Source organism: Callorhinus ursinus, unplaced genomic scaffold, assembly GCF_003265705.2.
Source record: "Callorhinus ursinus isolate GAN/ISIS: 27379988/994484 unplaced genomic scaffold, GSC_fseal_2.0 scaffold10, whole genome shotgun sequence".
NCBI lineage: Eukaryota > Metazoa > Chordata > Mammalia > Carnivora > Otariidae > Callorhinus > Callorhinus ursinus.
In genome coordinates this window covers 30,052,390-30,065,561 of record NW_027397072.1, presented here as the reverse complement: position 1 = coordinate 30,065,561, position 13,172 = coordinate 30,052,390, and the positions used below count along the sequence as shown (strand labels likewise).

General features: G+C 47.5%; 1 protein-coding gene across 4 annotated transcripts in view; it reads right to left on the bottom strand.

The window, feature by feature from the left end:
• CRIM1 (cysteine rich transmembrane BMP regulator 1) overlaps positions 1 to 12,726 on the bottom strand; it is a 186,314-nt gene extending 173,588 nt beyond the window's left edge. For 2 of the 4 annotated variants that reach the window (XM_025868038.2, XM_025868040.2), the window contains exon 1: positions 11,887 to 12,346. In XM_025868038.2, coding sequence (XP_025723823.1) covers positions 11,887 to 12,217 — 331 coding nt within the window. In that variant the 5' untranslated portion in view covers positions 12,218 to 12,346. Of the gene's footprint in view, positions 1 to 11,886 lie in introns of all 4 variants that reach the window. The other 2 variants (XM_025868042.2, XM_025868041.2) reach the window with 2 other exon arrangements.
• Between the last annotated feature and the right edge of the window lie 446 nt (positions 12,727 to 13,172).

Sequence of the window (13,172 nt, the reverse complement as noted above, 5' to 3'; positions counted from 1 at the left end):
CACATACTCCCAAATGGAGTATTTAGCATTCAGCAGACTTATTAACGAATAAATGCCCGACTGGAATTAACTAGCACCTCATTCTGGAAGGCTGCTCTTGGCAAAAATGTAATATCCACAAGGCAAAGCAAACTGATTGCTGGTGTACACTGCAGGTTGGGCTGGGCGTCCCATTCTTTGGAAGAATTCACATTACATCAAGTTTCAGAGCCATGCACGGGTCCACACCACCTGGACAATATGCAAAGGATGGGTGGGGTTTCTAGACCCCAAGAGACAACTTCCTGAGCTTCACAGCTGGCCTGTTCTTGAAATACCGTCAGGGTAGACTTGGTGTCTCACAGACACGCAGGGCTTCCTGCTCCCGGGGCTCGCGGCACACAGAGGTAACCTGGGGGGCTGGCAGGGCATGCAGCATGTCCCTCTGCAGAGACTCCTCAGCTCATCCTCCCGGTGTGAGGCGCCCAAGGGCCACATGGGCCAGTACCCTGGCCACCCCCACCCAACCCTCACATGCAAGGACTGCTATGTTTCTTTAAATCCAGCCTGCTCCTGAAGGAAACTCCCTGGCAAGTGAAAACAGCCGCAAAGGTAAAAGAATGCTGGGAATTTGGCTGCCGCCTGCAATATTAGGAAGAACAGCAATTACTCAACTCTCTCCTAGTGTCAGAGGCAGAAATGAACATGTGAATTTGGGCAAGTTTCGGCCTGTCTTTGCTCAAGCTTCTCCCCTTGTGGTAGCTGTCACCTACCTACTTCACAGTCATCGTAATTAATGAAGTAAAGGAGGGAAACGGAGAAAGAGTGAAAGCAGCAGGCCAGCCCATTCACAAAAGAGAGGCATAAATTCTACCCCGAATCCAGGCTGGGCCAACAGTCACCATGGCTTAAAGACTGCCAGCATCTAAAGACGTCAATAATGTCCCGATCACTGTGTTTTGCCCTCTCCACCGCTTTGCAATAAAAAGAACTATGTGAGAACGCTTGATCTTTTCCTCCAAGCCCTTCCGCCGACAGCCCTTGGCAAGGAGTCCTGTAGACACGACCACTTCTCCCTTCCTTGGCTCCGCAAACACAAGGTAATATTTGACTCCTGTGCCCCACTTCTAGGTCGTAAAAAACATAGATCTTATGACCAGAAAGGCCTTAAGATATCATCAGTTCAGTTCCTCTGCCTTCAGGTAGGCAACTACCTAATTCCCTTTAGATAAAATTAAGGCAACATCAAGGGAAGTTGAGAAGGTTTTATTTGAGTTACTGAGCTACTAAGGGATGAAAGCAGATCTGAAAGCATGGCTACTTTGTCTCCTGTGTCACGGTACACTCTCACATGCAAGAATGTTGCACTATTTCTTTCTCTGAGCAGCCTTAAATCCTTCCTGTCACAAACTGGTATATATATGAACCCATTCATTCTTTTGATTAAAACATGGAAATTTGGGGCACCTGGGTGGCTCAGTCATTAAGCGTCTGCCTTTGGTTCAGATCATGATCCCAGCGTCCTGGGATGGAGCCCCGGGTCAGGCTCCTTGCTCAGCGGGAAGCCTGCTTCTCTCTCTCCCATTCCCCCTGCTTGCGTTCCCTCTCTTGCTGTCTGTCAAATAAATAAATAAAATCTTTAAAAAAAAAAAAAAATAGAACATGGAAATTTTTTGGCCTTTCATTTTTATGTCACAGACAGTGGTAATAAATTTTCCTGAGATCTGTCTGAAATAGAAGAACTCAGTAGTTCTGAAAAACATACAATCTTCCTCAAACCATTGAAACATCTCTCTACTTTGGTTTTCAGAGACAGAACTATTTATCCCTTTTTCCTCATGCAGAATGTAAATGTCCGTGTCTTTAAAAAAGCAAATGTGCCAACTATGGAGAGTGAGGAAAAAGGGGAAACCATGTGAAGGTTTTCCAGATCTACATTCGACCAGATGATGGAATGTTCTCTCTCTGCAGAATTATAAACACACACTGAGGGTACTGAGCACCTACATCCCGTATGTATGGTTCCTCACATGTGATGGGTCTGAAGTGGTCCAACTAATCGTTAAGATGAAAAGTCTAGCTCAGGTCAAACTTCCTTATGATAGCTTTACCTTATTTTGGCAGGTCTTTTAGAGTCTTAAAAAAGAAGTATCACAACTCTCCAATGTTGATATGCCTTTTGTTTTATCACAGCTGTGAAACGTTTTGCTTGTGGCCTTTGGATAAGAAGCTAAATAAGTTACCTCTTGTAGACCCAGGACTTTGCAGGCTCAGGTTTCATTCTGCCCTGCCAGAAATTCCTTTCTGTTTTGAATCTGAGATGTTTGTTTATGGTTTTTGTTTTGAAATGCTAAATAAGACAGGCAGAGTCTCTAGTTACAGCCTATATCTTTTTTTTTTTTTTTTTTTTACCTTGCTATAGCCAGAGCGGCTCCTTGTTAAGGACTAAGCACTTCCCTAAAATTTCCAAAGAGCAGATTCTTCAAATTATCTTCTCAGGAACTTGAAACATAAAATAACACCTTAAAATATAATTAACACTTAATTTTTGTTCTTAAATGTTCATAAGACAAATGTTCCCAGGTGATTCCAAATTAGGGTGCTATTTTTGGATTTGACAAGCACATACTTAAACAAAACCTTGAAGTTTCAAAGTTTAGCTCATCTTGCTTGTAAGTTACCTATCTGAACACCAGCGCTCTTGATGAAAGATAGAGGCACTACAATGACAGGTCCTAAAAGAGTTTCGGGAAGAAAATTCAATTTCTATTGTGTGATAGTAAGGTTTGGTTGTCAAGAAGAAAATAAAAAAGAGTTAGAAACTATTGATTGCAAGGATTATATCTTCATCAAGTTCTTTCTCCTTGTTCCCTAAGAGCCAGTATAAAGCATTTGCTTTGTGAGTCCTCAGCCCATATTTACTGGGTAAAAATGACACACATTTGCAGGCATGGAGGCAGCGCAGCAGTTCTGTCTTCCTAAAGTGGGGGCCGCACCTACCGCAGGAGCTAAAGAGACAAGAACTCAGGTATTTTAATTCTAGGCATTCTTTCCCAGCCTTCCACTGTAGTACAAAGATGCTGCAGCGAAACTACAAGGCAAGTCCACGGGAAAGCCGTGGTATTAGTCCACAGGAAGGATGGCTGGAACCCACAGGATCAAGAAAAGCCATGCAGATGTCCTCTGGGCGGCACACCATCTCCTGCTCATTCTTCACCTGCCCTTGTCTTTGAGCCGGCTGGGATGGCGGCTCCATCCATCCTTCCTTCCTTCCTTCCTTCCTTCCTTTTGTAACTGCAGTGATCCCAGCCTTGCCCTGGTGACACTCCTGGGGTCCCCCATGTCTCCAGGGATGCCCTGAAACCCACAGAAAACTTCTAACAATAAAGGGAAATTTAATTTGCTTCCATTAAACCACAGGCCATCAATATTAAGATAGGTCACCTTTTAAAAAGTCTTAGTTTGAAATAGCCCTCTGGTACTAGGAACACGAACCACAAAATCAAGCAAATGTCCACATTCTGCTGAAACAGCAAAGAGGTTAGGAACTACAGCAGTACTAGACTCGAATGTGAAGGGGCTGTGTGTCACAAAGTGCATTTTTTTTTTAACTTCTATATAAAGCTAACAAAGAAGAAAATGAAATTCAGGGTAACAGAATGAAAATTAGAATTAACATTATTTTTTAAAAATCTATTTGGTGCCAGGAATTACACTCTACACACACCCACACACACATTATCTATGTGATTTTATATATCTATGTATGTGTTCCAAACCTCATTACAGCATCTACTTCACAGAAAGCTGCAAGTATTCCATTTTTACAGACTAGGAACCCGGAGCCCAAAACAACGAAGCAAGTCAGTTGTTCAGTTAAAAAATAAGAGCTGAGGTTTGAACATAGGTTTGTCTAGTATCAAGACCCATTTTCTTTTTCCTAAAACATCCTGCACAGAGGAGTGGGAAGCAGAAAGGAAAAGAGCACACCCTCAGACCTTGGTTGGCGCCACCCCCCTCCCCCCACTAAATCCTTCCTGGTGGTTAGAGTTAGAGCCCCTCTTAGTTGCTCTTGAGATGCTCAGCACTTTTCTCAGGGCTTTACAGCTGTAAATAACTCTTGGATATAAGCGTCTCTGCTATCTGCCATTAGACCATGGCCTCTGTGAAAGGGGGGTCCCTATCTTATTTATTTTGGCTGACAAATAACTAAAATAGCAGGTAACATTATCAGGTCTCATAGGCCATGCTCTGTTCTATGGACTAGCTTTTTGCTCCTTAAAGTGTGGTCCCAGGATCAGCAGCTTTGGCATCACCAGGGAGTTTATTAGAAATGCAGAAACCCAAGCCCCACCCAGACCTACTGAATCAGGACCTCCGTGCTCAATGAGATCCCCAGGTGATTTATGTGCACATTAAAATTTCAGTACAGTTTTATCTCATTTAAGCCTCACAACAAACGCACATGCTACCTATTACTATTTACCAAGAGGGAAACTGAGGCTTAGAAAGGCAGCATCATTATAGTGTAGCACAAAGACCAGACCCATAGCAGCTGCTCAGTAAATACCTGTGGGCGGAAGGACAGCAAGGAAACAGGTAGGAAGGAAAGGGCTGGGTAAACGTTTGACCTCTAGTTCTGTCTAGTTTGTACAAACTTCAGCAGCAGGTGGGCCTGGGGTCCCAAAGCAGGTGAGCTGCAGCAACACAAGCTGCCTCCTTAGCTCATCAGGTCAAATCCTGTGGGGAACAGCAGTGGGAACACTCCAGGAGCTAGAGGCAAACTCTTCCTCCAGAATATAATGTGAAAGAAAATGTACAGTCCCAATTACAGTGAGGTTAGGTGCCCTCTTCTCCCCCAAATGAAATATGAGCCCACAGATAAATGGTTACATTTATAACTCCCATGACGTAATGCAAAAAATTTCAGGTTCCTCCCTCTTTATTTTTACCCAAAATATACAAATGATTTAGACAAAGTTTAACAAATGGACATCTGAAGAAATGCAGCAAATAGCTTTAGAGGCCCTTAAATAAGTTTTTTACTTATGCACTTATGGTGTTGGGGTAGAAGAAAAGAGGGGACCTGAGCTTGATAATTTGCTCCTTTTCTAAGAGCCCAAACTCCTTAACTACTGATAATCCTTACTCGGGTAGAAGAGGATTAAGCAGAACAACAGAATGCACCCATATCAAGTTGTTTTACTTACAGTGGTTGGTACCTTTGTTGTTATTAAGTGTCACTGCCAGTCACTCTTCCAAGTGCTTCAAAGCAATTCATTCACTGAGTCCTTACAGCAACCCTATTATTAACCCACTATACAGACAGAAAACTGAGAGGTGCAGAAGTAGATGCACAGATTTGACCTCAGAAACCAAGTTTCTAACCATGACACACTTTTATCAAGGTGTACGTCTTTTGCACGGGGAATTAATTGGGGCTGGGGAAGGGAGGTAAGGAATTGAAATCTGTTTGTTTTGTAAAAGAAAAAAGGATCTTTTAACATTTTTTTCCACGTAGTAATAGTAACAGGTAGCATGTGTGTTTGTTGTGAGGCCCAACATGAACTCTTAGAAATGTTAACTTTGAGGGCTTTCTTAAATTTAAGTCTATACAACCACTCCTCTGACCAGAAGACGGAGGAGGTCCTGTCGAAGCACAGACCAGGCTAACTGGCCAGACAAGCAGCAGGGAATGGCTGAGATGGAAAGATGCCTGATATAAAGGGACACCTCTCAGCTCACTGCCCACGCTCATCTGCCTAAGTGGAACAAGCTAGAACACGGAGAAAAATCACTCTGGAAAGGAAACTTGCCATTCTGAACCACAGCTAGTAAGGCATTAAGAATGCAGCCTCATTCTCAGATGTTGGGAAACACTCTGATGTATGTTGCACAGGCTCTAAGAAGAATGGGTAGGATCCCATCCCCCAGCAAAAAAAGAGCTCCTATTCATACTTTTAAACCTAATCTGAATTCAAATTCTCCTTTTCAGCTTTGCCACCAGACCCTGAAAAGATCATCTCAGATGCTGCGATTCCTAGAACAAATTTTAACCACCTACTTCACTCAACAACTAAACATATACACACTTGCAAAATCATTTCTACCTGGCTTGAACCCGTACTATTATGTAGACTTTTTAAGGTCTTGCTGCCTTATTCTTTATTGAGATGAAAAGAGTGTAGAGGAGGGGCGCCTGGGTGTCTCAGTCCATTAAGCATCTGCCTTCAGCTCAGGTCATGATCCCGGGGTCCTGGGATCGAGTGCTGAGTGGTATGGCTCCGAGAGCCTGCTTCTCCCTCTCCCTCTGTCATTCCCCCCACTTGTGCTCTCTGGCTCACTCTATCTCTCTGTCAAATAAATAAATAAAATCTTTAAAGGAGGAAGGAAGAAAGGAAGAAAGGGAGGAAGGGAGGGAGGGAGGAAGGAAGGGAGGGAGGGAGGAAGGGAGGGAGGAAGGGAGGGAGGAAGGGAGGAAGGAAGAAAGAGAGGGAGGAAAGGGAAGGAGGAAGGAAAAGAGTATAGAGAGTAGGGAACAAATTTGAGAGGTCCCCAAGCTCCCCAGCTGCCCTCTGCCTCAGCAGAAGGCCTGGTACAGAGCAGGAAATCAATGAAAGAGTGACTGATTTCTATGCAAAGACAAGTCAGATCTCTGAAAATTCAGCTTTGGAGAAGTCAACCGCTGAGAAGGAAGGCTTTCAGTTTGTTACTCATGCATGCTTGGCTAGTCTAGTTTCCTCTTCGAATAATTAATTGAGCTGTACTGGGGTGTCTCGAAAATCCTGATATCGCCTGTGCCACATCCGGAACACAGTATTACAGGAACCTGCTTCACCAAACACACCTGGCCTTCCATCCATCATACCATGGCTCATCTGACGGCGTCCACATTCTAAAGCAGCACTGCTATCCTGCCATGTTCCTGCCGTCACCTGAAACATGTTAAACACACCCACATTTTTTTCAAGAATTTCACAATTAATGTCTGGAATGCATTTTGGATTATTCTTCAAAGGATGACACAGTTGCCCGAAGATGAATTCAATATTTTTCCTTTCTCCCATTTGTCATTCTTTGGTCCTCCCACTCCCTTATCTTTTTAGGGTCATCTACTTACTCCTCCCAACTCCATAATGCCTGTCCCCAGCACCCACAAGCTGTTCCCTTGTTTATCCAAGGCATCGCTTCTAACCAAGCTGCACAGAACACAGAAACCTGCATGCACCATTTCACTAAATACCTATCGCTAGACACAATGCCCACAGTTTAAGGATTCTTCATAAATTAACCTGTTCACAACTGCACTGCCAACATACCTGCATGTGGATTCTGCTGGTCACTGTTAAGCATGAATTAATGGCAGCAAATATCTCTAGATGTGCTATTTTTGCCTTTCTGGTACTATGCAATTCATTTGCCCTTTGCCAAGTGTTTTATGTGACTGGATTCCTGAATAACAGGATTCTGCAAGCTTGAGAGTCAAAGCGAAGGTCACCAAGTCCTGTCATTTATGTATGCGCAGTGAATAGTCTCTCCATATTTTGTCAATATTTACTTCTGGGAGGAACTAATTATTTCCTTGTTTACTTGCATTGGTTTCTCTTCCCATACCCTAGTATCATAATTTTATAGGCCCTCTGCTGGCTTTCTCTATGAGCTCATTCCACCTGAAGACTTTTGAGATGGGAAGCAAAACACATTCCTCAAAAATGAGGAGTCCTGGGTGTTTCAAGTTTTCAAATGCCAATACAGGAGTATTAACTTTGCCCCTCCCCTCTTCTTTTTAATTAGTAAAATTAAAATGCATGGACTCTTGACTTCAAGTCCTACATTTCAGAGCAATGAGAGGAAATCCGTGTGGCTTGTGCATTAACCAAACGGGTTTGGTTTAGGAAACAAACCTGCCTCCTGCAGCCTGACCTCAGATCCTCCATAAATTCTTTTCCAAAGAGCCATCATCTCTATTCCCGACTCAGTTTTCCAGGGTTTTGAAAAGAAACTATAACCTTCTAAAGGCAATAGATTCAGAATCCAACACTGTTTGCTGTAAGCACCCACCACATAACCACAGTATGGTTTTCCTCCTCACTGTCCCCATGAAAACTAGGTGGAAGGAAAAGTTAAAATACCTGGGAGAAATAAAAGGACTGTGTTTTGAAGGAGATAGTTTGGTGGATGCCATGATAAAAAACACGGAAAGTTCCATAAAGACGAAGCTACTGAGTAAATATGCAATGGGGGACAAAAAAGTTGGTACTTGTCTATGACAGTGATCACCTGGCTCCAATACATCAAAGTCCTCAGGGCCGAGCCACTCAGTAATGTCTGCCAGGTTCCAAGTCACTCTGTCCTCACAAACTGTCAAACTCAAGCCATCATGTGCCTGTTTACTATGTACAGAGAGAAGGCTGCTCATGCCCCCCCCACCTTGCCCCAACCCCTCACAACAGAAGCATCATGTACTATTCCACATAAGAGGGAAAATGGTCCTCACCCCCATCTCAAAATAGAATCCTCATGGTACCATCAAAACCTTCTTCCTAGAAAATCCCGCTTTGGTAATTTTTCAACTCTGTCTTTGATCTCCCATCCAGTCTTCTGCCTCAGGAGTTCAGAATTCAAACTTTTTCTCTAGCTTCTAGGTGATTTACCTGGAGGCAGGCAGCCCAGCCAAGGAACAGGCCGCTTGGGAAGTCAGAAACGGCCACAGGGACTCACCTAATGAGTGGAAACAGTAAAGAGACTTGTGCCCTCCTGGGGGCCAAAAAGCACTTTTTTAGACTGCGAGAGAGCAGAAAAAAACTTTAGGTACTTGGCTCTATGGTCAGTTTTTAAAATGCACTTAAACCAAAAATGTATTTTATTTAAAAAGAAATTATTTGGTTGATAATCTAAACAACGCTGAAAAGACCAACTGTACATGTATGTCACGTGACTCACAGGGCACAACTCTTCACATTATTTCATCTTTCAGAAAATATTTTTTCTTCACTATTCTTTCTATGGAGAAGACTGTTTATCCATTTGCTCAATACACATTTATTGAGAGCCTACTATGGGCTGGCATGCTTTCAAAACCTAAGACAGTGAGCCACAGGTTGGCAGGGGTCCACCTTTGCTTCTGATTTATCTAACTCATTATGTGAACCACAGTTAAAAAACATGATTTTTTTTTACCACAAAGTCAGAAAGGAGAGTAACACAAATAAAAACTACTGCAATTTGGCAAACGGAACAATGTAACTGGTATTTAATTTATGTCCTCCAAAGCCGGTAGATTAGTAATAATAATATATCTATACATGCAATAGGATTTCTCAGTGTAGGCAATTAAATGTTTTCAAAAACAGTTTTCATTAACAGATACAACCAGTAGGGGTCATTTTAGTGCAAAAATTGCAACGAAAGAGACTTCAACATGATTAAAATATATCAGTTCCTAGTCACGTCACTTATAATAATCGTGTTTCAGTGTGTGAATTTCTCAATAAAAATGCAAACTGAAGGAAAGACTAGCCACTGAGAAGTTTCTTGCAAACTAACAAAAAAGAGTCCGCACCTTCTATGTAATTACTGACATTTAAAGACTCCTCTAATTTTATAAAAAGAAAAAAAAAGGTTATCCTATGTTTTCCATAAATTTTGTGGTCAAATGAAAATACTTGAAATTTCAGACAGACGATTGACAGTATCTGTGTAAATCCAAACACTGTATCATGACAGGTAGCTGTGTTCTTACTTTGGTTTAATGGATTTAGAATACAACTTGACGGCTGCTTTTAGAATTCTAAAAAGATTAGATAAAAAGAAATGCTAAGCGCCCAGTTTTGGCAACTGAAAACAGTCCTGCTAAATGAAAAGTGTCACTAGAGAACGCTAATGGAGATATAATCATGGAAACAAGTACTTCCAAGCATCTTCGAGGCTAATACCAAGTGCATGGGGTGTTACCAGAAGAAATCAAACTAAGAGGGATCGCATCATTTCAGAGGAATGAAAAGCTCACGACAAACTGCCAAAATAACTCTATACCGTGATACTGGAAGACTGGTGCCAAAACACTCCATTCCCGTGCGAGCCCCCAGCTCCACACTTCCTTCACCAGCAGTACATTGAGAAGAAACAAAACAAGGGTCAGAATCGTTAAAACCTCCAAAAGTCCTTCTCAGAGCATAGCAGTTTCCACTGCAGTTACCCTTCTTTCATGTTGCTTGTTCTTTTTAGATTTATGGGAGGCTGGCTTAAGTAAATTATACACTCCAAGTGGCAGGGTTCAAAGATGCATCTTTGAGTCCAACTCATTCAGAATTCCCCAAATCAAACACATAAAATTGTATTGTATCAGAAGTTAATCTCCTGGCCATTTCTTCCTGATGTGAGAAATAAAAACACATGTATTAACATGGGACTTGACACCAGTTCAGAGGCTTTTGTGTTTCAGGCAAATAAACTCTTCTCGCCCAATGTCCTAAGGGTGCAGCAGGGCAGGGCCCCTTCCCTTTGAGAAGAGTTCCCTTCACTCCATACTGCCCACTAGCTTCCAAACCAGAAAAGCCGCCTTGATTTTCCAGAACTGTCCAAACTCTAAAAGGGGTAAATAAATGTGTGTGTATTTAAAGAAAATCACAGAATTGAAGTCTTTTAATAGACCCATTTTATCCTTAAGATTGCCACCTTCTTTTTCAGTACCTCGGCACGATAAATAAACACATGCACACAGAAGGATGCCTCAGAAGAAAACCTTCTCTGGTGTGCTGAGTCTGGCTGTGAGTGGTAAGGAAGGGCCCAGCTCAAAGAGCGACAGGTCGCTCCTCCTTGCCGCTCGTCCAGAAGGCAAGCTGCTCTGCACCAGGATGCCCCGGAACAGCATCATCACCCCGACGTCAGCCCGAGCAGGGATCCCGCTTCTAACTGGTGCTCACCGAGTCCTGCCCAACAGCCAAATAAAAAGAACTCACTGCCCCTCTCTCTAGTCCCCAAACCTGACCAAACACCCGGAGGCCGAGGCAGGCGGGCAGGGCTCAGGGCCGACACCCGCTCACAGGGGTCCACCCAACCAGCGGAGGCTCACTTCTCCCTCTGTCAGTCTCCACACCCAGGTGCACAATGCTTCGTGGAGAAAACAGGAGAACAGCCTTCGCTGTCAAACAAAAACAGAAGGAACCGGCAACACGCTAGGAAACACGCGGATATCTGATCTCAAAAAAGCAGCCACGAATAGTCAGCAACAACTTTTCACTCCTAGGTGCAACACCCCCCCACCCCCCGCCCCCATTCAGAAAAGCAAGCCTTTGACTGTTTTCAATAGGCAAATAAATGAGTAACCACCGTATGTAACTTCCCCTGGGCTGACATATTCCGGAGCTGAAACTGATTTACATGCGAAGGAGGAGGAAGGGGGTGAAGGAAGAGAGCAAGGAAAAAATAATAAAAGAGTCACACAGGGAGCGTGAGCTGAAGACACGTCTCCTCGCCAACAGAAAAGGGACTTTCGAGATCGGTGTGCAGCACTCGGCAGCACACTGCGCTTGTGCGGGGAGGGCGGCAGGGGCCGGACTCCCCGAGGGGCTCGCGACAGCCTCCGCAGTGCCCCCTGCCCGCGGCGCCCCCACCTCGGGGCGCGGGGCCCGCCCCACCCCCCGCAGTCCCAGCCCGAACAGCCACACGTGTGCGGGTCTCGGCGCGGCCGCCCCCACCCGCCCGCCCCCACCCATGAAATCCACCCTAGCCCGAGGCCGGGCCAGAGCCCGGGGAAGCGGGCGAGCGGGAACCAGGGTACGCGGGGGCCCTCTCCCGGGGGCGGTGGCCCCCTCCTCCCGCGGAGCCCTCTCTCCTCGGGAAAGTCTCGGCCAAACTTTGTTCGGCGCAGCCAGGTGGGAGGGGGCCCGCGGCGGGCGGCCGTACCTTCGCATACGCCCACTTCGTACTCGGTGATGGAGTCGCCATTGAGCGGGGGGCGGATGACACAGCGCAGCCCCCGGTCGCAGGCTCCGTGGAGCCCGTAGGCGCCGCCGCAGCTCTCGTTCCTCTGCCGGGCGCACATGTAGCAGCAGCCGCAGACGCCCTGCACGATGCTCCCGGGGCAGCTCCTGGGCTCTTCGCACTTGGACTCGTCGCAGGGCAGGCAGACCAGCGCCCGGGTGCCGGAGCGCGCCAGCAGCAGCAGCAGCCCCAGCAGCCAGACCAGGAGGTGCCCGCAGCCGGCCAGCCCCCTGCCCCCCGCCACCAAGTACATCCTCCTGCGCCGCCGCCGCCTCCTCCTCGCAGCCGGGCCGGGAGCGGGGCGGGCGTCCTCCCCTGCGCGGGGCACACGCGCCGCCGCCGCCGCACCCGCAGCCCGCGGTCCTCGCCGCCCCCCTCGGGGCCCCCGGGGCGCGCCTCCCCTCGCGGGGCGAGGCCCCCGCCCCCCGCTGCGGGCCGCGCCGACCCCGAGCCCACTAGCGTTGGCGCCAGCGGTGGCTTCCCTTCTTCCTCCTCCTCCCGGGAGGGAGGGGGAAAAAAGAAAAAAAGTTTCCTCCCGGCAGCTCCGGTTCAACCCAAACTTCTGGCGGCGGCGGTGGCGGCGGCTGCGCTGGGCTCCAGCCCCGGCTGGCGGCGCCTCTTCCCTCTCCTCCGCCGGTTCGGCCGGCCCCGCGGCGGTGGTGGCGGCGGCGCAGCCTCCGGGCCGGTCCCCGCCTCCCGAGCCGCCGAGTGGGCGCGGTGGCGCAGCAGAAGGTCCGCGGCGTCCACTCCGCGCGCCCCGCTCGCCTCACTCCTGCGCGGCTCCTCCGGGCGCTTGTTTATGGCTCGAGCCTCCGCCGCTCGGGCTGCGCCCTCCCCCATCCTACCTCATCCCCCAGACCCCGCCCCCCCCCCCGCGCGCCTCTCATTGGCTGCCCCCCCCACCCCTCCCGGCCCGGCCGGCCCCCTCCCCCGCCCTCCCTCGCGGGCTGCCGGGTCCTTCCTCCCTCACACGCCTCCTCCTCCTCCTCTTCCTCCTCCTCCGCCTCCGCCTCCGCCTCCTCCTCTTCCTCCTCCCGCTCCGGCTCCTCCGGCTGGAGCCCGGCGAGCCGAGCCGGCCCTGAGGCCGAGCCTTCGCGCGCCTCCCTCGCCGGGGCTCTGCGGGCGCGCTGCGGCTTGGGCTCGGGGCGCACACCGCGGGCAGCGAGAGGCGCGGCGTGCCGGGCGATCGCAGGCTCCGCGGCCACCGT